This window comes from Condylura cristata, unplaced genomic scaffold, assembly GCF_000260355.1.
Source record: "Condylura cristata isolate star-nosed mole 26May11 unplaced genomic scaffold, ConCri1.0 scaffold00009, whole genome shotgun sequence".
Classification (NCBI taxonomy): Eukaryota; Metazoa; Chordata; class Mammalia; order Eulipotyphla; family Talpidae; genus Condylura; species Condylura cristata.
In genome coordinates, this window is record NW_004567110.1 from 23,078,429 (window position 1) to 23,104,076 (window position 25,648).

Genomic DNA, 25,648 nt, shown 5'->3' on the forward strand with positions numbered 1-25,648 from the left:
TTTCAGTATGTCTAAGAGACTCTAGGGTCAGTGAAGGTCCTTAACATTTAGTCAATCCCATGTTCTCCCAAGTTTTAATCTCTTTAAATTTTATCCTCTTAACTAGGCAGTTATTATTCTTTCCATTTAAACATAAGAAAATTAATAAGATCCAAATAAGTGGAATGATATTCCATGTCATGTATTGGAAGCATTAATATTATTAAATGTTGATACTGGCCAAAGAGATTTACAGATTCAATGCAATTTCTATCAAAATGACAATAGTATTTTTTTTAAGAAATAGAAAAGGCAATCATAAATGCATATGGAATCAAAAAGTAGGCCAAAGAGCCAAAAAATATTGTGAAAGAAGGAAAAAGTTGGAAGCATAATTTCTCTCTCATTCCAAATTATGTAACAAAGCACTATAAAAATTAAAACAGCATAAAAGCAGATACAAAAGTCAACAGGACAGAACAAAGGGGCTAAAAGTAAACCCTGGCATATATGGTCCATTAACTTATTACAAAAGAGTCAATATATAATAAGGAAAGGACAGTCTCTTCAACATTTGGTGTTGAAGACAACCATATGATGTTCAGTCTAATCAATCCCATGTTATCCCAAGAGAACCATATACAAAATCCAACTGGAAATGGAATAAAGATTTAATGTAAAATCTGAAACCATAAAACTCCTAGTAGAAAACATAGGTTGGCCTTTGCAATGTTTTTTTTTGAATCTGACAATAAAAGCAAAGGCAAGAAAAACAAAAATAAACAAGTGGAACTACATGAAATAAAAAAATCTTCTGTACAGCAAAGAAAATAATCTACAAAATTAACATGTAACCCACTGAATGCAAGAAAATAATTGCAAATCATTGAAAGATCTAAAGTATCTATGGAACACAACTCAACAGCAAAACAAAACAAAAAACTAACTTAACAATCCAGTTAAAATATGGGCAGAGAACTGAATAGACATTTTTTCAGAAGATATATAGATCCAAAGGGAAAAAAAAGCTAATCATTAGGGAAATGAGAAAAAAGCATACACAGAGAATGAAATAACCTCTCACAACTGTGAGCATGGCAATTTTCAAAAAGATAAGAAATAACAAGTGTAGTTGAGGATATGGGGAAAATGGAACACTGGATACTGTTGGTAGAAATGGGATTTAGAACACACACTGTAGAAAACATAAAAGCCTCAAAAAATTTAAAAAAATAAGAATGTCATATAATTCAGTAATTCTACTTCTGTTATATATCAGAAGAAAATAAAAATATTACCTTGAAAAGAATATATTTACCTACATGATGAGTGAGACAATTTTTATAACAGCCAATATGTAGAAACAATCTAAGTGTCCACTGATGGATGAATAAAGAAACTGTTATATATAAATAGATGAAATACTACTCAGCCATTAAAAAGAGAACAAACTCTTGCCAGTGACCACATATGGATGAACCTGATGGCATTATGCTAATAAGTGAAAAATGTCAGCAAAAAAATGACAAATACCTTACGATTTCATTTACATGGAGAACCTAAGGGGGAAAAAATAAGCTGATAAGTTCAAAGAGCAGCTTAGCCATTACCAGAGTTAAGAGGTGGGGTAAGCTGGAAGGAATGGATGAATGTATGGTGTGGGTCAACATTACAAACTTCCAGTTGCAAAATATATTATCACCGGGAATCTAAGCTACATCATGGCAACTATAGTTAATAATGCTTTATTGCATATTTGAAAATTGCTAGAAGGATAAATCTTAAAAGGTCACATTACAAGAATAAAAAATGTTAGAGCTATAAATGGTAATGAATGCTATTAGTTTATTGTGATGATCACTTATACATAATTATGTTGTCCACCAGAAACTAATAGAATGCTATATGTTGATTATGCATCAATAAACTTAATTAACTAATTATGTTTGAAAAATAGCGATAAGGTAAGTGAGGTCTTGGCTACTTAGTATACACAAGGTGTCAGTGTGCTACTTCAAACACAAATTTGATTCTAAAATGTACACCCTTAAACTTTAGCTTGACTACTCAAGGTTGATGTGCTTAAGTATTGCATTAGAGACCTAAATACATGAGTAATTAAAGAAACTCGGAGAGAAGTGACATCAAAAAAGAAGAGTATAGACAGCAAGACAGCATCTTTGAACTTCTTCCTAGCACCTTTCACAGTGATTATGTTCAGTAAATATTTATTGAATACACGAATGAATGAGTGAATGAATAAAATATACTCACACACACACACATATATATATATATGTAAAATGAAGTAATTATGAGGTGATAATGCAAAATGCTTGTACAGGTGATAAAAGAAAAAGTGTTTACTTAAAAAGGCAGCAGAAATTATTTGTGTGACAAACAGGCAAATGATGATGTAAAGGACATGCAGAGCAGGCTTTCTATGGATTAGATCAGGCAAGGTAGTGCCAGAGTAAAATTTTCAAGTAAGAAAGAGCAGAGTAAATTCTTAAGTAAGAAAGAACAATGAAATTTAAAAATAGATGTAAGGAATGCTGAAATAATGAGGTAATGACTTTTACTTTGACCTGAACTTTACTTGTTTAGTGAGCATCTAGTTCTGTACTCAAACTATGCAAGATTCACAGTAACTTAAAGAATATTTTAACAATTAACAGATATTTAAGCATGCAAGAATGTCACCACAGAAATGTTTATAAAAATAAGATAACTGTCCATAAGTTTGTTTAGGTTCCACCTAATGGTAAGAATTAATGAAGGTGTGAACAATTACTTTGCATATCTTCTAGCTGAATAAGAAGTAAGGGGAAAATTTTATTGCACTGTGGATTTGATAAAAATAGAATACTTCAGACAGGAGTTGATTCATTATTGAATTGAGTCATTAGAAAGGTTATAGAGTCATCTTCAGTCAAGTTGTTTGAAAATAAGATAAATTCTGATCCATCGTAAATGATGTAAGCTATGTGCCTCAAATTCTTTAGATAATCTCTTTGTCTTTTGATTCTGTTCTATTTTTAGAGAAAACTGTCTAACTTTGGATGCCTTTCAGGTCTGGCTGGGAGGACCTAAAAGTCAGGAGACCTTGAAATCACACCTGGCTTCTTATCTCATGTCTTAACCAGAAATTTGTGTTTTTAAATACAAAACTAGGTGTTTTGTATTTAGTTTTTACAAAACTATTGCAAAATTTTATCCTTTTACCCTTTGTTGGATCAGATATACCACTGGGTTGTTTCTGTTTGTTTGGCTGGTTTTAAGTCCAACATAATTCTTTTCCTGGCCTCTCCATCCTTTTATTAATGCTGATAATACAACTTTATTTCTAAAAAGTGTTCCTAAGAAGTCAGCTTTGGGCATGCAGTATGTGCTTAGTAATTCATTACCCCCTGAATTTGCTTAATTACTCCTGAGTAACTGAAAATACTGCAGGCCCAAGAAAGAGGAAAATCTACCCTCCAAGTTTGTCCCATACAAAAAAAAACCAGAATGCATCCTTTTGCAAACAGGCATGTCCAAAAGGCCACATAATCTAATTTAAAATGTGAAGTGTTTCTAAATAGCATAAACATATTTAATTCTATAAAGAACCATACTATAAAGTTCACCCAGCCTTTTTAGGCTAAATGTAATCCCCAGAGGAAAAATAAAATGCCAAAGACTTTTATCTAGGGAATTAATTCCCACATTGAGAAGACAAAGCATTATGCAATAAGGTTTCAGTGTCAGAAGTTCTGCATTTTCTCAAACTCTGAAAGAACAGTAGGATGGCACCTTAAAAATATTACATTTTGATCCCAAATCTTGTGTAACATGATGCTATAGTATCCAGAATACAAACATTTGTGTGTATCATGAATAACATTAGAAATAACATCATTATAATCAGATATACTGTATCTTCATTTTTGTTTGCATTATATTTTCCAGCTACTGGTTTCAGAAAATTACCACTGGACGTCCTCTCTTCTTCACACACAGCAGAGAGCAATTTTCAAAGTCATGCAAGGGTGAAAATGTGATTGAAATAAAGGATCTTTCTTAATGAAAAATGTTACTTGCTTTGAAAATTATGGCTAAAACTATTTCAAAACTCACTTTAGCCTTAAACCCTGTGACATAATAGTTTTCATTTACAAATATACCATCAATTTTAAATTACTTGGCACTAAATATAAAGATTTCTTTCCTTTCCATGGAAATATTATGAACTGTATTTTTTACATAAAGTTACACAGTATTTTGGCATATTTTGATCCATTTTTTGTTTTCTTGAAATTAATGAATGTTAGGATCTTTAAAATCAAATTTAATCTTTGTTCATAAAAATGAAAATGTTCCCAAAACTTTTAAGTAAGGGAGATATTTTATTAGTATCTTCTAAAGTTTTAAATATACATTGAGGCTTAATCTATGACTTAAAAAACATGAGTAATATGAAACTGTTTTTCAGAAATTACTGTTTATTTGCTTGTAAACTTTAAAAATATGTCCAATTTGAACATGGAGATAGCAGATTTTTGTTCAAAGAAAACAGTAGTATAATTAATTCTTAAATGAATATGAAAAAATAAAGATGTAGATTTCAAGCAGAGGTAAACTTTGGCTTTATAATCTATTTACCAAAGAGATAAAAGTTTCCTTTAAATAATGATATTTATTTAAATGTCCATGTAAGCAACATACACACAAATATTTTTAAGTTAGAATTGAGATTGCAGGAGTTTGACAGCTTATTTAAAAATTAAGAAGAGTAAATTCTTGATAATAGCAATAGATAGTAAAATTTTAAAATTTCTGTCCTACCTGGTCCATCCCAGTCATCTGTCCCAACGCCAGGCTGCCCTGGTTTCTCAGGTTGTGTGTCCCCATCTGACTCTGCTGTCTCCTGGACTCCATCATCACCTGGGGGAGAAAAAAAATAAAGCACAAAAAGAAAGGGAAATGATTCTAGTTTCTATTTGACATTCCAATCTTCATCCAGAGATGTCCTTAACATATGTCAAGTTATGTTTATAACATGTGTTGTCATTGTAATAAGTGTCCATCTTTAATATTTTCCATGTTTAATATTTATCATCACTTTATAATAAAGAAAACCAGCATTATTAATAAAATTAGCAACTGGAACTTTCTATAAAAGTTTTCAGAGGTACTAATTATGTAACAAAAAAATTTAAGGCTGTATACAATTTGCAGTGTTTTCAATTCAGAAAATTTCAACTTGCTTATTTTAATTACAATAAAAATTGCAATTTTTATAAAGACACGATGTAACACAAGAAATGTTAGTGTTAAGAAAAGGCATTTTATGTTTTGGGTATATCTAGACTATCTAGATTATTTTGAAAAAGATGTTACTTTTCTCCAAATTAAGATGATTAAAACTTGGTTGTGTTTCTTTTTATCAAAAGGTGCAAGAAGACCATAATAAATGATCAACATATGAGATGGGCCGATGACTCCAATCCAAACAATGCAAAAGGTTATAAAGTTAGACTTGTCATTAATTTCCATTGAATATATGCAAAATTAAAAACTCAAATTTACTACGACTTTATTTTAGTTGATAACAAAGTGTGTGCTTCTTTAAAGGAAAGTAACATGAGGACACGTTGCATTCAAAAAGGCTTAATAACAAGTATATACAAAAATATTAACTAGGGCCCTCCCTTGTGGCGCAGCGGGTTAAAGCACAGCACTGAGAAGATTAAGCCACTTCCACATGAGTTCGATCCCCGCCTGCCCCGGAGGTGACCACATGGCATGGCAGACCTCTCCTGACCCATCCGCTGCTCCCTTCAGCAGTGTACTTCATTGATCTGCCTGTTCTGCTCCACACTCTGTCCCTGGTGAATCCTCTCACCCTCCGCATCTCTGGCCTGTACCCCAGTTCTATATGAATAAATAAATAAATCTTTAAAAAAATATTAACTAATACCTACTTATAAATGGTAGCAGAGATCACAAAAAGAAAATGTATTTCCAGAAATAAAAATTTCAGATTAAAAAACAAGGCAACTAAGCCTTGACTAAATCACATCAAAATTTTTTAATTAAATTGCTTGCTCATCTAATCTTTCACTGACGTATTCAATAACTATTTTCCAAATCTCTAAGAGTGCCTAGGTCTTTGGATGATTACATTAAAAAACACACCATATGCTTAAAATCTTTCAAAGTAACCTACAAAGTACAGAATTTTCAGGAAACCATCAAAATAACAAATGGCATTAGCATGTTTACATGTGTTTTGAAATTTAATTATATTAAATTTCATACTTGTGTATGGATAGGTACTAAACTGAATCACTTTTTTTTTTTTAAGATTTATTTATTTATTCATGCAGAACTGGGGTACAGGCCAGAGATGCGGAGGATGAGAGGATTCACCAGGGACAGAGTGAGGAGCAGAACAGGCAGATCGACAAAATACACTGCTGAGGGGAGCAGCGGGCGGGTCAGGAGAGGTCTGCCACGCCATGTGGATCTCCTCCGGGGCAGCTGGAATCGAACTCATGCGGAAGTGGCTTAAGCTTCTTAGTGCAGTGCTTTAACTTGCTGCGCCACCAGAGAGGGCCCGGAATCACTTTTAAGGCAGAATGAAAGCTAAAAGATAGAATGTTGAAAACTAGCGACAGCTCTGTTTAACTCAATTTCCTGACCAGAGGACTGTTTATGTTGGTGCTAACAAAAAATAAATCACATATCCCATGACATCGAACCTCATTTTGGACTTGAAGGCTCTTTGAAAGATGAGTTATCTCCTCCTTTCAGGAGGATCAGAATGGATAACAACACAATTCTCTCCAGACAATGTTTACTGATCAGCTATCATGTTTAAAGAACTGTATGAAGTGTATTAAGATGTATATGAAAAAATACAGTTCCCTTCTGATAATAGTATAAAAAGCATTAAAGAAATTAAGTTCACAAATAATAAGACTGAAAGACAAGGTCCAAGTGCCATAAAAAAGGTACAAAAGATGAGCATTAAGATGAAATTTATAATCCTCTGTGTCCCTTTTTGCAGGACACACAGAAGAATCTAGAATTATCAATCAATTGTCTTAAGAGACCCACCGAAGTATTCTCTAGTTTCTTTGAGGCAAATAGGACTTCCTCAGACTTGCACAAACAAGCAGGCTCAATGGCTTTTAAATGCATTGAAATACTGGAAGAGATGAAGTAACCAAGTGCTCCTCAGTGCAACTCTGTTCTGGCTCCTTCCTAGTCAGCCCCCTCATGCCCCTCCCTGAATCTGGAAACTGAGGGATTAAAACCTAGACAACAGGACATTTATGTCATCTGCTCTGATTGGTCAATCCAAGCTGTATCAGTTGTTACGGACAATGATTATCTCTGCATATATGTAAGTACTAAATGCCAAGTAATTAGCATGTTGACACCACAAGAATCATAAAATATTAGCTCTGGCAGAGAAGCTTGCTGCTACAAAAGAACTCACTAGTTTCTGCTTGGCCCTTCCTGCAGGCTCCAATTGACTCTCCTCCATGACTACCCTTCTTTGTGCCCCAAGGAGGTGGGTTTCTGTTGACTCCCTTGCTGGGGCTCCATGTTTTCTAATTCTGGTTGGAATCTTCCAGTGGGAGTATTGACTGGAGACCAGAAGATTCAAGGACATGAAAGCAGTCAAGTACTTCCTCCTCTTTGATGGCTTCATGGCACAGCCAGAGCTCCTGAGGTGATTCTCCCGGCTACTCCAAAGTTCCTGCATCACCATGCCCTTTCCTGGCCCTTTAGACAGGAGTTCTAACAGCCTCTCCCAGGATCCAAAGTGCATCCTAGCCCTCCTCCATCCTTTAACTGTACCCATACCTTCTACACTGTCCCTTCATCACCCTTCTTTAGTAAATCCCTCAAAAGACATCATCACTGTGCTCTTAGGCGAACAACTCAGAACACATTCCATATCTGCACAAGCTTCTCATACTGCTTTCACGATTTTTGGTCAGTCATGACTTCTAAACCAACTGGTATTATGCTTTCTTTCTGTGGATTCATTTTTTATGACTTAACGGGAAACATTTTTTAAAAATTAAAAACTGCTTATCACTGCTATCAATGGAAAAATCAGCAACAAAGTCAAAAAGAGAAGACAATTATAAAAAAAAATCAAGAAAAATGAATGTAACCTCATTAACTTCCACTTGCTGTATCTATTTAGACTGTCTCTGGTTTCATTTCCTTTCATAAGAAAAGTATCAAATAGTGAGGTTTTTAAGTCATAGTAATATAAATTGAAACATTTTCATTAACCTACAAGAAATATAAGAAATTTGAAAATGTCCTCACCAACTACTTCGATGTTAATTAGTAGAATATCATTGTACCACCTACTCTTCTTGAACATCACCTGGGATACCTTACCCAACTTGGAGGAATACTGACCTTTCCACTTCTTCAGGAGTTTAGACTCTACAATAGAACTGACCACTTAATGAGAGTGACCTTTTGACTGCATTCCATAGACTGAAGGGAGCTTTGACTCAGAGCACTAATACAGGGCAGCTTATAAAGGAAAATCCCTCCCCAACAGTTAAGAGTAGACAGTAAAACCCATATTCTTTAAACAGCACCTACTCCTTTCAAAGCCTTTTCTCACCATATCCTACAAATCTTGAAAAGGGGATTTTAAGTGCTAATGAGAACTTGGAGACTAACCCAAATTAGATAAATTTGATGATCAGGGAATTGGGCAGATAAGGTCAGTAATTTATGTATGACCTTATATTTGTAATAGCTACAATGCTTATTTTTGCATAAGGCTTCCCCCCCAAAAATTTCTCAAGCTTCTTCAATTATAGCTCCCCTTTTATCCCACAGGGACAGACTGAGGCAACTTTAGGTAGATTCTTTCCCTCAACATGCAGGGCAGAAAGGGTGGGAGGGAGCATGAAGTGGCATAATTAAGATCACCAAACTCAGCAGTTTATACAAGTTAGGATTAAATTCGTATCTCCTAACTGCAGCCTCGTGTTCTTTCCAAACATCTTTTCTCTTCTCATCCTCCCACTTGAGAAGAAAACTATGGACACCTGACGTAGTTACAGATAATCCTAGAATACTGTGGAAACAAAAGACACAAGACCATGTGTTATTAATCACAGGGGCCCAGATGAGAAAATAGAGAGTAAAATTCTGGGCAGAACAACTTTGAGAAGCTAGGTATTATAGTCAGATATTAACTATACCATATGTATGTTACCACAAAGGAATGTCTTCCTGACTTGAAGATGCAGTGATATATATATATGAAAAAGAAAAAAGTTGCTCTTTCTTAACAACCATGTAATTTAGTTCAGGAGACATGCAACAATCACAAAAAGGTAACCACTAATAAAAACCTACAATCAATGCAATATGCAGATTATTCCAAATGAAAACATAAGATCTAGTCATTAGGAGAACAGAATCATAAAATGATATTGGCCATGGAGAACCTATTATAATTAGTTTTATACTTGTACCTTCATATAGAAAGGAGTGTGAAACATTAGCAGAAACATACTCATGAGGACAAACACAGTAATCAACCTTTTTTTATTGAGTTCCTAAAAACAATTTGTCAGACCTCCGGTCTCTAAGTTCTTCCTTAGTCGTTCTGTAACAACAATGACTCATGTCTCAGATATGCTTCTGCAAAATTTTTGTGACTACATTTAAGCTTACTTTGCAATATTTTACTATGCAAATTACAAATCTAGAAAGAAAACAACAAGCTACACAGTGAGAAAGAAGAATGTCTGGGTGATTATACTGCAGAGCAATCACAGTAATCTGACAATTTATAAGTTTAAGTAATTCAGTTGATCTATAAATTTTCATCCCTAGTGAAGACAGGAGATCTAAACCACTGTTTATTACTTAATTAAAATACTACTTTTTTTTAGTCCTTGTACTCTTTTGGACACTAAGAAAAGAAAGTGAAGGGTTCCTTTATTTCTTTTCTTTTCTTTTTAATATTTATTAATACAGAATTATGTATACATAATACAGAACTGAGGTACAGGCCAGAGGTTCAGGGGAGGTGCTCTCACCAGAGTCAGAGAGGGGAGCAAAACAGACAGATTGAGAAGAACACTGCTGCGGGGAGCAGTAGGCGAGGCAGGAGAGGTCTGCTGCACCATGTGGGGCACCTCTAGGGCTGGGGATCCAACTTGCATGGAAGAGGTTGCTGCCAGCTTTGCTGTGCTGCGCTTTAACCCATTGTGCCACCAGGGAGGGGCCTGTCTCCTTTTTTTTTCATGTAATTTACTGACTAGAACAGAGACAAATCAATAGCCTGTGACCTCACGCAGTGAGACAGTGTGCGAAGTGACAGGAGCACAGAGGCTTTTACCTCTTAACCCAAACATGGTGCCACAGGAGCTTCCTGGCAGGAAAAACCAAATGTAGATCTGAAATTCTGGAGGCATAATCTTAGCTGAAACTGAACTTTGTAGGTATCATGTCCTAAAGCTCATGACTGAATAATAGGAATAATATTTTTCAAATTAAAAATGAGAGCCATCTCCCACATGGGTGATTTGGTGATGGGAAACCCAAGGGGACTGTAACTGAGATGGGAAAATGTACAAAAATATGTAAAAATAAACTATTATAAAATAAAAAAAATGAGAGCCATCTCCCCAAGGAATTCCATATGAAAAAGACTATGGTGATTAAGTTATTGTACAGACAAAATGACAAGCTGTAGGTAGTGATCTAAAGACATTTCAATGATGCAGGAAGATTTAAGATGCTAAAGAGAAACAGGTCTTGAAATATTGCCACTGTATGATGATTAACTGAATGAAGAATTTTCCTTCGTTTAGTGTGGAATTTTTCCATGGATCATTTTCCTTCAGTATCAATAGGAAAATAAAATTGCAGAATGACTGTAAATCTCAGCAGAAATTTTCAAACACAGAAATTGGTAAACCTCTCAAAATAAAAGTAGTCTATTAAGGACTTGACTAAACCAGGAATTTCATGTAATAGTAATTTAATAAAATACTTTGCTTAAATGTCACTTCACTGCTAAATCAGAACTGTAGACTTTAGATGCAACTTGTACAAACATCTGGAGAGATACTCAGTATTGATAATCCTGCTTCATAGGATGATTTATTCTAATTTGTTTCATTATGCAGCACATATAATTAGAACTACTGAATATAAACATTGTGGAATATTTAAAGAAGCACTGTAAAAACTAGTTGATTGTACAAAACTAACAGCTCAAAAGCATATTTTGTGACTATTATAAGCTGTTTGTGAAACTTGGTAATTAGGCAATATATACATCTCATTAATAAAAATAAATTATGAAGGAGAACAAAGTTCTTGCCTGTTCATTTAATCTTGTTTTCTAAAAAAAAAAGCAAAAAGTGGAAAGATCACCAAAAACATAAGAATAACATTTGAAATGATACACAGAATATAGAAGATAAAATGAGTCAGAATTAAATTTACATTAATTTTAAAACCTGCTATATATCAAATACTGAAATCATAAGGACAGAGAAGGCAGAGATCATGTCATCGAGCTCAGACTGCATGTTCAACCTAACCATGGCGACCATTTCTTAAGCACCACTCAGAACTAGTGAAACTCTTCATGAACACCACATTAACAACTCTGACATGCATAGTATCAGCAAAATTTCAGAAGACTATAACAAGAGGTAGGTATATGAGAAGGTGCCCAGCACACTATTATGTGGGAGTGCCAAGAATTCACCCCAAGCCACAACTCTAAAGACTGTCCTCCAAACCTACTGAGGTATTGCAGTCAAAATCTACTAGGTGTCAGGCAACAAAGAGAGCTGCTTTCTCCACATCCTATATATGCCTTACTTCTAAATTATGCTTCTATGCTTCTATGTTATGATGAAACATTGGCTAGATTTAATGCTTATGAGCTTTAGTCTAAAGTGTTCTATTTCACTGTAAACTTCGGAAAAGCAAGTACACCATAATCACTGCTTACTGACCAGTTAGAAAATTAGATTTGGACACCACTGTTTTTTTGCTATAACCTACTTGTAACAGAAGTACATCTGCTAATTAATTGTTTCAGCACATTATTGCTATGGAAAAACTAAAATATGCCATATTTTTCAACTTTTAGACACATGACCTACTAAGTTTATCTCAGAAAATAGTTCTCATTTTTATGGTAATTTTTTTTTCTAAGATTTTATTTATTTATTCGTACAGAACTGGGGTACAGGCCAGAGATGCGGAGGGTGAGAGGATTCACCAGAGACAGAGTGGGGAGCAGAACAGGCAGATCAACGAAGTACACTGCTGAGGGGAGCAGTGGGCGGGTCAGGAGAGGTCTGCCTCTCCATGTGGACTCCTCCAGGGCAGGCGGGAATTGAACTCATGCTGAAGTGGCTTAAGCTTTGTAGTGCAGTGCTTTAACCCGCTGCGCCACCAGGGAGGGCCATGGTAATTTTTTACCCAATTCATTTTTAATGTTTTTACTAATGAAAAGTGAGATGATTACAAAAATAGCTTAATCAAATATGAAATCTCTGAATTACTTTTAATGAACACTATTTTCCCTCAGAGACTTTAATCTTTCTTTTCAATATGTTTATTCTCATGGAAAATTTATAAATAGAACTTTATTTTGATATTGACCCAACTCCAGCTTCTTGATTTGAATGGAAATGACTTTATTGACCATCTTTTTTAAAGTCTTCTATCCATTTTTAATCCTTGTATGTTTGAAATCAGCACTCTAGAGTAGCTTATAGAAAATGCATGAATAATTAATAGCCAAGATAATAATGACAAGTTTGCTAAGATACTGTTCCAATATCATTGTTGGTAGGAAAAGGAAAAAATGAAGGATGCTAGGAAGAGAGTAACAGATGAGGGATGGATTCAACATCCATTCATTCACTTTTTAAATTCTTTATTCACATACTATTAAGTAGAAATTTCAGTGTATTTTTAGCAAAACACAAACATTTAATGGGAAGTGGCTATACATACATCTAGAGACTAATTTATAAAATGATGAAATGGAATAAATGTCAAATGATAAATTTTATATGTCTAAAATTATGACTACGGAGTTAATGGTTTTCTGCTGCAAGATCAAACTCTTTGGTTGCTCTTTTAAAAGACATCACACATATTTTGTGGACTCTTTCGTATTCCTTAGTCTAGTTTTCAGAATCAATGAGATTCCTATAGCAGGGAATTGCAGGTGTTATTGAGCAATATAATAACACACAGCACAAATCGCTAGGGAAATGGATTAGAATTTTGTTTTTGGTATACATGAAACTGCATCTTTAAATTCCATAATAGGTATTGTTGGCAAGGTGGTGAAGCCAGCAGTTCTGCTTGCCAGGCAAGAATAATTTGAAAAACACAAACTGCTTTTCACTGAAAGTTAGACATTCCTGTAGAAATTAAAGATTTACTGCTTTCCAAAACAGCCCCTTTTTTCAGCACAAAATAGCAGCAGTGTTTGAAAGCAGTCCTGCAAGCAAACAGCCTTCCTCAACCCTGTTCTTTTAATCCATGTAGTTCCTATCAATATTAACCTCTTATAGAAATTCTTGTACACTATAACTATTGAACTTTCTTGGCTAGGAGTGTTACTGTAGCTGTTAGTCATCCCTATAATGTATTTTGCAATCAGCTAAATCATCAAAGTATTTTTTAACAATGAACAGTTCAGAAGTGACAGATCTGCTTTCTTGTTCACAACTGCTTATCAGAGAATAGATATCACATATGTTTTCCAGGTGCTTCCTATAGTTAGGATACCTTCACAGAAGCCGCTCATGAAAGATAAGGTCATAAAAGAGATGAAAAATGTGTGTGCTTCATACACTTATGGTTTTATCATCAGACAAGATAGCTTTGGTTAAAGGACTATAACAGTCAAAAACAGAAAACTGCAGTTTGTATTGAAGGGCGAGGACATTAAAGTTGAAGATTCAGTTGGTGTTTGCCTAATAGCATCACAATCTTGCTTGGTTTAAAACAATTGTTTGGTTACAGATTATCCAAGCAAAGGTGTCATGTTGAATTGCCAAATTATAGACATGTTTATATCTCCAGATACAAAAACAAAAGCATGCAATTGTTACCCCTTTATGCTGATACCTAAAAGGATATTTATACATCCTCAACTATTTGAAAAATAGGTCCAGTGTTCTGTGAAACTCTATAATGGTGTCTGACTCAAATCTCCCTTTGACTCACAACAAATATCAAAAAAAATGTGGAATTTTGCCATGTTCTGGATAGCTAGACTCAGTACACAACTATTTCAAAAAATATATGTCATTTCCTGTAATTTATAACAGCATTTTTCATACCTAAAAAACATGGGTGATTAAACACGGTACAAGAAAATAATCCATATTTATTTGATTATAAAATTTAAGATCCTGAATGAGGAAACAATCTTGAAATAGTTGATAACAAGGGTTCAAAGCTAAGTCTGTTATTTTGAGGAGAAACTGAATACCTGGAAAAAATGATTATAATCTGTGACATTTTATTACAGTAAATAAGAATATTCAAGACACTAATATTTATGTTAACTATGTCACACAAAAGTCAAATGGAAAGTAATGGTAAATTTAGGAAGAAAAGAGAGAGGTACATAAATTCTTTCTACAATAGTGAACATTTCTCCCTAATGCTAACATCATTCTCCATGTGCAAAGATGTTTTTTGCCAAAGTTTAAATTCAATGAAGATTTAAAACCTAGGGAAATGTCCAGATGAGATAAACTGAAGCAAATTTTAAGCAGTATCTCATTTAAGGAATGCCACTCATTATTTCTGTCAATGAACACTTTAAAGAATCAATATGTAAGCAAGTCAGGAAGGGGGAGACATTCTTTAAAAGGTATTTCTAAAACACGCAGGTCAAAGTTTACATTCCAGTATGTTTTCTTATTATCTCTTCCTCTTCTCCACCCACCATAAAAAGTCCATTGCTGTTAAAAAGAAACCCCCTCTAAAACTACTACATGCTATTCCATCGAGTAGTCTTTTCTTGGAGACAAAATAAAGCCTGATAGTCTGTCAATGAGGATTCTCAACTGCAATATGCTTATTCACAGATCTGTTGTGCTGCCATCAAAATACCACTATCTCTTTCCTTTGTCTCAGTCTTAAAGCCTTGTACCAGAATTCACTATAAGAAATCATCATTAATAACAACAACAAAAAAGTAAAACCAAATCTTACAATCTCTGAAGTTGTTTCTTCAACCCACCAACCTACACAGAAAAAAATCCAACCAATTTAAAAAGATAATAATATGTGAATATTGCTTTGTATACAATCTTATTGTTTATTTTTCCCTTTTTAACAAAATGATTCATCCCAGAGAGGCCATGGCTCTCATAATCCATTTAAGAATATGATTCATAACAATCACTCATTTACATAGAGTTTCATTATTATAATTTACTCACTATAAATAGACTTTATTTAAATCACATATCCAAAATGCTAAAGCCAAAGGAAAATGCAAATTCTGGGACAACTAACAAAGACTTAGGTTCGTATCTGAAAGTCCACTATGTAACTCCTGCTCGCAAACCATAATGATGAATTTCTCTTTGAGGTCACAAATAGCAAATAACACTTTTTTGTCCTAACAAACTTTTTTATCTGCTGCTTGGCCACTGGAATTACATCATACTCATCTTGTTTTTGTCTCTCTACTATTGCTTCTGGGAAACTCAAATTTACATTTAATACTTCAGCTTTAAAATATTTGACTTAGTCTCTTACATGTTCTTTCGTTATTTCCTTTCCTTTGTCTTAGGGTCACTGTCCATGTTGTTAGCTCTGGTCCATGCCTATCTCCTAGAATCAGCTCACTCCATAGACCCCACTGTTCTCTTTACAAGCTCATGAAGTTCTTGCCAACCTTGTGCACTCACTCTGATGCTCAATTACCTCTATTTACCTAATAGGTGCCTACTTAGCAATAGATGCCAGCTCAAGGGTCATACTCTTTTTTTATTTTTTCTTCAAGACCCATATAATTTTTTAAAGATTTATTTATTACTTATGCATACAGAATTGGGGTACAGGCCAGCATTGCAGGGCCAGTGAGAGGATTCATCAGAGCAGGGAGCACAACAGGCAGAATGACTGAAATGCACTGCTGAGGGGAGCAGTGGGTGGGTCAGGAAAGGTCTCCCACGCCATTTGGGTCACTGCCCTGGCAACTCGAGCTGAAGCATCTGCCGATAGCTTCACAGTGCTTCAGTTTAACCCATGCTGCCACCAGGGGGGTCCTTCAAGGGTCATATTCTTAAGGCCACTTCTGTGCTCCCTCACTAGGTCAAGCACCCTGAACCACTTTTGTGATTATATTATTGTCTATTTCCCCACAAACATGAACATTCCGGAAGTGCCAAGACCTTCCCTCTGTTAATCACGTGATACCCACTGCATATCCCACAGTATCTGATGTAATATATATTATCAAAGTATATTCACCAGTAGATGAATAAAACATACAAGTTGAATGGGTGGATGGTTACAAAGCTTTAAATCATTAATTATCCCAATAGTAAGCAAACCTTTTTCCATTAGCTGAAAACCTTCCATAGCAATAGAATTTAGAGTTGGACAATAGTCACTTGGTTTTAAAACTGTATTTTCCAGCCTCTCTCTTTTTTTTTTTTTTTAAGATTTATTTATTTGTGCATACAGAACTGGGGTACAGTCCAGAGGCTCGGGGGCGGCGAGAGGCTTCACCAGAGACAGAGTGGGGAGCAGAACAGGCAGATAGAGGAAGTATACTGCTGAGGGGAGCAGCGGGCGGGTCAGGAGAGGTCTGCCACACCATGTGGTCACTTCCGGGGCAGGCGGGAATCGAACTCATGTGGAAGTGGCTTTATCTTCTTAGTGCTGTGCTTTAACCCGCTGCGCCACCAGGGAGGGCCCTCCAGCCTCTCTTTTAAGTGAGGTAGACCATTCCATAAAACTCAGTTCTAGAAAATGGACACAAACAGGAATGTCTGATGGCAGTTTCCAGAAACCTATTCCTACAACTGAATCTAATCCCAATAAAGTGTTGTATGGGGGGATGAGGGGAGGCCCATCTTCTAGGTCACATCAGTTTCATCCAATCTCAAATCCATATCTAGCTTCCACCTCAAGTATGTTATCAGGAGACCCATTTACCACAAGATCTTCCCACAGCACCTCCACCCTCAGGGCCAGCAAGGGGTCCCTGGCTGCTGGTGATAACACAGGAAAAACAGATAGTACTACTGCATCATCTACAATTTTCAGAAACATGGGAGAATGCATTATTTTAATTCTATTTTTAACACAGTGCTTTCATAGCCATCTCTTTAGGTCCTAGGGTCTCTTTAGGCACAGGGGAAATTATTCTTGCTCTTTTTTTAAAGATTTATTTTATCTATGCACACAAAACCTGAGGTACAGGCCAGAGGTGTGGGGGGTGGGGGTTTGAGATGTTTCACCAGAGACAGAGTGGGGAGCAGAAAAGTCAGATCCGCTGAAATACACTGCTGTGGGGGGCAGCAAATGGGGCAGGAGAGGTGTGCTGTGCCATGAGCCTGGATGGGAATTGAACTCATGCTACAGTAGCTATGGATCACCTCACAGTGCTATGTTTTAACCCAGTGCACCACGAGGGAGAGATCTATAATCATATAGGTTTGAAATTCAGATATCTATTATAAAAGTGAAAACATGTTAGGAATCTGTTTTAAGAGATTTAAAGAAATTAGGAAGTTGAAATCAAACAACACTCTTCATCATTGTTGTCACCTATGAGATCAACCATGTTTACTGAAGGTGATAAGGGGAGTTGACTCAGGCTCTCTGGGGCCTGACACACAATTTGGGAGGGCCTGCTTAAAGACAGAATACAAAGTCATCACTATAGAATTGGATCCGTGGCCTTGGAAGGAGTCTGCAAGTTCTGTTCAATACTACAGGGCATTCAACAGACTAGGTCTATCATTCAATACAAAATTCTCTACATAATTACTAAATAAACGACAAGGAGAACTAGGATAGCTAATTACTGTTTGGAAATGTTAAGTGTGTGATGATGAGATACGCTTTTTCCATAAATTTTCAAAATGCTTTTTATTAATGATTTGTTTTTAGTCTCGTTAAAAGTCCCTCAACAGGACTGGCAATATTATAAAGAGCATATATATATATATATTTTTTTTCTAAATTTAGGTTCCCTTAGTATCTGTTATTTTTCCAGTCCATTTTTTTTTCTTTCAGAATGACAATACTTCTGTAAAATTGCTGTCTCTTGTTATATACCCTATTGTATCTTCTTCTCTTTGCTAGTCAGGCATTAGGAATGGATATAGGAGAACAGGATTAAATGAGGCAGATATATGTCAGTGAAAAGTTTCTTTCTAGAATGCTGCATATTGCCACTAAGCAGCTTGGTAATATCGACATACTACTTCTTCCTCAGTCCAAACTCAACATTTTCTCTACTCTTTTTATAGAATGCCTTGTCTCACTTTTGCATCCAGTCTCCTCCCCTGACTGGATGACTGTCTCTTTAAGAAATGGTAACATTTCTTAATACATTCCCATTTTTGCCTGCACACATCCACAGTCATTGTGAGTGCTCACACAGATCTATGTTATACAACCAGAAACAAGTTCTTAGTGTTAGTTAACTAGCCTGGACCACATTTTACATGAAAAATAAAATGAAGCTTATTTAAAACCCAAATATAGTGCTTGTTGCCAATTCTATGCAACAACAGAAATTACATCAAATCCCATTGTTAAATCATAGGTGTGGAGTGGGGAGCAATGTGCTTTATATCTGTTCTGCAGAATTGCACCTTGATAAATCTCTATCTTTAAAAACAATCCTTAAAGAGACCTTCCCTTCTCACTGTCAGAAAAATATAATCACAGCCTAGTGTCTGAGCAATCCCACTTTCCATCTTTGCTGTGTGCATAAGACTCTGTTAGATACAGCCACTGTCAGGTTTCAGAACAGTTCCTTGTCTAATCTTTCTGCTTCTCCAGATCTTTGATACGGAACCTGTTAGAATGTATTGCTTACTTTTCCAGTTCCTATGTTTATCTCACTTCCACTCTTACCATCTGCTCTACTGCATTTCCTTCAGAAAAGTGAAAAGTTTTCACAGTGCCCAGAGCTTTCCCTGCAAACAATGCCCTCTTCCCCTCTTCCTTCCTTCCTTTCTCCGCTTTTATTTGGTCTTATTTTGTGTTAAGGTCAAGCTGTTTGAAAGAGTTCACTATGCAAACATTTCTACAGGGCTGAAATTCCTATTCAAATTGTCTCTGGTATATTTGTAAGCATGCTTGCAATTTATTACTGGCTTCTGCCCAAGTACACAGATTTTGGATTGTCCATTCCTTTGAAATACCTGAAAACAACTTCACAATAAGAAGTAGGGACAAGTGACGGCGTCTCTCATGCCATCAAATCAGCACTATAGAATCATCCAGTTAGCATAATTAGTCTAAAGAATTTCCAATATAACCCTTTTTCATTATGTCAAAATGTGAACTCTATTGCATGTTGTTTTATATTGACAGCAAGTCTTTAAAGAAGTACCAAAAGTACAGAAATATGTTAAGCACACTCCTAATTTATTTACCTTAACTGTTTTGCATATACCCATTTCTTGACTGACACACTATGTTTAATTGTATTTAGAGAATTCCATGTTTAAAATACCTTGGAAAAGGATAGGTCTAGTTTTCTTCAAATGAATACCTCTTTCTACTAAAATTTTACAATGAAGGACATCAGAAATCAAAATGAATTCTCTGCTTTTATAAGTGCCAATAGCCTAAGTTTTAACTCAGTATGAACCTTTCATGTTTTGTGACTTTGGCCAAGACTTGGATAAGACTTGGAAGTCTCGGGTGAAAATAACATCTACCCTGCAGGACAGTAAGTTGATTAGAGATGATATGTGTGCAGTCGGGTGACTGACTTTCAGGAGCAGTCAGCAAATGAAGGTTGTTATTACCATTACTATAATTATTATAATTGATACCGAGCCTCAGTGCCAATCTCTGAAATCTTATTGAACTGGGAAAAAGCTGAAAGAGCAATCTGCATTCGTTATCAGTATTTACTTCATTGATGTAACACAGTTATTTTTACTTGACCTTTTAAGAACAACAAAAAAGTGACTGAATTTATTACTATAATTAAATTCATCATACCACAGCTTTCTACATTTCCATTTACACAGTATACCTTTAGGCATACCAGAGAGAAAGATTATCCCGTCAGGCAGTGAAGGGCAAATGCTTTAATGTTACTTGTTGCTTCCCAAATGAACATCAAAACATTAGAGACATTTTACATGCTAGCAAGAAAATATGAATTTTATATTAGGACATTAAAAATTTGAAAAATCTTATTTAAGACTAAAAAAAGTGTTAACATGGAACCAAAGAATATTTTCCAATCATTTATGACATTTAAGAGGAGAAACACCACTTCTAAGAGATGAGTTTCTCCAGAATACCTCAAATCATAATCAAATTCAAGGTTGTCAATTATATTAATTCCATATGATTAAAGTACATTGTTTCCAGACTTTCCTAATGCTGTAATTCCTTTAAATTTCTATAAATTATGAATTACTAAGATGCAAATGACTTCCAAACATCAAAGCAGATTGGCACAAATTGTCCCATATATTTTTAAAATTGGAGCAAATTAAAGGTGTTTAAATACTTAGTTTAAAATAAGTGCATATATATATATACATATATATATATATAACTTGATCAAAACAAATTATTTCAAGAAATACAGGCTTATTTTATGTAAAACATACAAGAAAAGGTAGCAATAAAAGGGATTACAAATAAGTACTTCCCCTTTATAGAATGCAGCTAAAATTAATGACTAATTAATTCAATATCTAGATTAAAAGTGAAAAAGTCAATCAATAATGCAGATGCCTCTTACTATCTACGTGTTTAAGCCTTGTATAAAATGCCAGCTGTTAAATGAATTCTTATTTTTCTCTTGACTTACATTACAGGCAAAATGACAAATCTACACTAAATTTTACAGTAAAAATATGTTTTTGCACTTGCAGAAACTTTAAACATAAACCCAAAAGGGAATTCTCTAAATGGTAAAATATGTTATTAAATTGACTTTAAATTTTTATTATTAACAGCAATGTCCCTGATACACAATAAGGGTAAAATTAAAAATTAAGCAAATATCCTTTGACTTATAGGTGGGTAAAAGAATAAAATAGACTTCATTACAATAAGAAATAATTTATAGATTATAAAATAATTAGGTAATCATATATTAAATTGTGTTTTAATATGCTTCAAAAATATTTTTAGCAAAATGCACAGTGGAGATTTGTTGATGGCCAGCAAACAGAAAAATAATGAACTTAGTTTATCATATGCAAGGAAGTGCTATATTTTATGATATATGATTTGTAAAATAATATCATGAGTCATTTCAACACTGCACAAAATAAATCCTTTTTATTATGATAATATAGCAGAGATGAGGTAGACAGACAAAGCTGATCTGACCCTAATACAAAACACTAAACTATGGACAAAATTTGCATGCCCTACGGTTGCATCAACAACAGGAAAACCCTGACCATCCTACATAAAGTAAATCGCCTTCAAAGGATCCCTCATTTTCCCAACAATTATGGCTTAAGAAAAAAAATTCAAATATATTCCAAATAAAAACTTGTTTGGGGGATTTTAAGATGGACAGAAATGAGTGCTACCACAATGTCAGGAGGTTTTCTTTTTCCATCTCATAAGATAAAAACACAAGGACAGTGATATAACCTCCATATCTGCCTAAAAAATTTACTGTATTTGCCATTTTGTATCATAAGGTGACTTATGTATGAAAAAATGTAATGATTTTAAAAGTAATTTCAAAAAAAAAGTAGTACTGAATCCAGGAAAACAGAGTTTGCCAAGGAACAATAATGTCATGTGGAGGGAGGAGGAGGTGGCAGAGAAGGGAAAGGAGGTCTGTGCCAAGCAAAGCTGGGGGCTGTTCAATCAGCTCTATCAGGGCTCCATCAGTGTCCCCACTCCAGCCAAATCCAGAGAACACAGGAGTCAAAGATCCAGGTCAATAAGCTTAGAGGCGATTTGCACAAACAGATCCTCCAGCAAGGTAAAAAACAAAGTCATATTGGCTTTTCTTTCTTATTCTTTCTCTTTGAACTCCCCAGTCCAAACACACCCTGCAAATGTCAATGTTATATGCAAGAATTTAAAAAGCTCAGCTTCTTAATCCCGTTAAGAAAAAAGAAAAAAAATGTTGCCTGTAAAGAGCTCCTTCCTTATTGAGGCAAAGTGATTATGGTGTTAGAGCTGCCTTTGCTGATTCTGAGTCCAGTGGCCAAGTATAAGAAGAGGCAACATCATGTGATTAAATGTATAAATGAGGAAGAAAAGAAAGAAACCATATTGATTGAAAAAGGTTTATCAAATACCAGTAAATAGACTTGCTATTGAACTAATAAATAAGAAAATAGGAAACGAAATACCATGAATATCTGACACTGAATGAAATGAAAAACAGGCAGTTACTACACCTACACCCAGTCTACAAGGTGTGTTTTGTTTTCTTCCTCTTCTTAGTATTAATGATCTAAGTATTTTTTTTTTTTTTCATTTTACCATAACCCAAGGGGTAGGGAGTTACATCTAGGCTTGGGTTTGTCACAATCCAAGAAAAAATATGTTTTCCATCAATTACCTCTCAATGCCTAAACAAAGTACTGCTTGTACTGATAGAAAGAAAAGAAGGTAGAATGGGAGAGGCACGTTTCAATGATTCTAGAAGATTACTAGCAGAGATAGGTAAGCACTCTGATGAAATTTGTTCTGCTTCTCATGCTTCCTTACTTTATGTTCAAGGATGCAAAAAGACATAGAGAACTCACACCGTACTCTGGTATTGTGGAAGGGAGAAAGGTGACTCCTGTCATCCTCAGACACCCCCCAAAAAGCTCATATAGAAACTACATTAATGACCTCCAGATAGAATTATCATTGAGCCCTGGCGAAAGGGATACTTCTGACTGGGGTTATCTATATCTCCTAACAGCTGTCCCAATTTACATGCTTCCACTTCCTGCCTTTACCTTTTCTTTCTGCAGACCTTTCTTTTCTACACATCTTCAAATGGTTTTAGGGTCATGCCCCTTCTCTGTCAGATCTCATCTTTCTCCATGACTCACCCAAGCCTTCCACTGTGGTGGGAACCCAACAGATTCTTGGAGCAGCAAGTTCCATGGGTAAGACTACACCAGAGCTGGGGAGCTCTGCATTGTCCCCATCTGGCTTCTGAAAACACTAGTGTCAAGGAGACAGGTGACTTGACCACTTCCCTCACAGTTCTGCTCAAAATTCACCTACTCTATCACTCTTGAAAATAGAATGCACACCCACCCACTTACACTCACCTCAGGGGACTCCCATCACCCTCACTTGCATTGTTTTTCTTCATACTGACCAGCGTCACCCTTCATATTCTACAGTGTGATTGTGGTTACTTATGGTATCTTTCTCCTCCTGAGACCAAGAAGTAATTTTTGACTCTGCTGTATCCCCAGCACTGGAAAGAGAACTGGCATACAGAGGATGCTTAGTATGTGTGTTGAGTTGTATTGAATTTGATCTATTATACAGAATTGAACAATTCTATCAACCCAATTAATATCTGCTTATGTTCAATATTAATAACCTGTAGGGTTAGAGCTATATTCAAGTCTGAGTAACTCAGGTTTTATTCTGTTTTGTGTAACATGCTTTGCATCTTTTCTATTTTAGAGATTTTTAAATAAAAAAGCTGATTTTAAAGTTACTTTAAAATAGAAATACAACCTTTGCTTTCTACATACTACCTCCATCAATTTTTTTGGATATGGTAAAACTATTTATGGATTTATGCTCTTTTTAAGCCCTCGTCTTTCCAGAATGAAAGGTTAATATAGTTCATCACTTAGGTTAAGCACTATATCCAATGATTTATCTGATCATTCTTCATACCCAAATAGTTGTACTAGAATTAAAGTTGTTTTTTCTTACAGAACCAATTATAATGCGGCATAATTTTCCCTTCCAGCTGTCTGTAGAGGATGGCATAAAATAAGAACACTTAATAAGAACTTTGATGATTCAAAAATTTGTTCACATCTACTGCTCAGGTTGTTTGTTACTAGCATTGCATTCATACTGACCGTATTACTTTTCTTCCTGTTCACATATCCTGTGACTTTCTCCTGGAACGTATCCCAAGATATGTCTACTGCACTTCAGACATTAACAAACTAGAGTATTTCAGTGGGAAAGTTCTCTCCAAAATAATTAATAAGTGTGGGCCAGTGTTAGAACTGCTCCAGTCGATTCTATGATGTAACCATCTCTGGTTTTATCAAGGAATCACAATATGCAAAAGCTCACACCTACCAGCAGGGACATACTAAGAAGTTCCCTTGGCTGCTTTGCACACAACCTACATATTAAGCTATATGAACTTGCTTTGTTCTACACTGGCACAGTTATGCTATGTTGATTATAAAAACCAGAAGAAAAAAGTCACTGAAACACAAATAATTCACTACCACAGGAAATTTGTAGCACTTATAGGCCCTGCCTTGATGTCTTCGTCATCTGTAAATTCAAGGAAATAATTCTTGCTTGTTTCCTTCCTCTCAGAGATACTGTAAGGCAAGATGCCAAGTGATCTAAACCCACTGTACAAAAAGGATGATGCAAACAAAAAGTATTGCTTAATATTTAACTAAAAAATTTTCAATAAGATTATAAAGCTATTTTGAAATAGCATATTTTAAAAAACAGTCCATTTCATTCATTTCAAAGATGAATAAGAAAAACATGAAATATGCATCCATTCCCGAGTAAAAACTGACATAGGGAACTTCAATAGCATTGCCAGCCCCAATTCTCAGAACTGCAGTTATAGCCAGGGTTTATTAAAGGTGATCTTTCCCATTTCTAATTGTGAATATTTGTACGTTGGATTCATGTGGGCCCTCCCTTGTGGTGCAGCAGGTTAAAGCACTGCACTAAGAAGCTTAAGCCACTTCTGCATGAGTTCGATTCCCGCCTGCCCTAGAGGAGATCCACATGGCGTGGCAGACCTCTCCTGATCCGCCCGCTGCTCCCCTCAGCAGTGTACTTCGTCGATCTGCCTGCTCTGCTCCCCACTCTGTCTCTGGTGAATCCTCTCACCCTCTGCATCTCTGGCCTGCACCTTAGTTCTATATGAATAAATAAATAAATCTTAAAAAAAAATTTACATGTTTAAGACTGGCAAAATTCTGACCAGCACTTTTTGCCAACTCTAATGAATAGTACATTATAAGAGTGATCTGTATTGTATTTAATCACATGACTTTTAATAACTAACAAATTTACTAATATACCTTGAAGGCCTATCCTTTGGCATCAAGAAAATATAATATATTCCTCTGTTTAGAACTGAGAAAAACACTACAATTGTAAGTCATTCTAAATACTAAAAATATCCTATATAGTGTAGAAATACAATTTCCAAAGGAATTAGGAACTTTACTTGTAATAAGCAACCTCA

At 35.2% G+C, this 25,648-nt stretch overlaps 1 protein-coding gene across 2 annotated transcripts in view; it reads right to left on the reverse strand.

The window, feature by feature from the left end:
- Nucleotides 1-25,648, reverse strand: part of ZFPM2 (zinc finger protein, FOG family member 2) — a 435,319-nt gene that overhangs the window by 312,360 nt on the left and 97,311 nt on the right. For both annotated transcript variants that reach the window (XM_004679663.1, XM_004679664.2), the window contains exon 3: nucleotides 4,807-4,905. In XM_004679663.1, coding sequence (XP_004679720.1) covers nucleotides 4,807-4,905 — 99 coding nt within the window. The remainder of the gene's footprint in view (nucleotides 1-4,806; nucleotides 4,906-25,648) is intronic.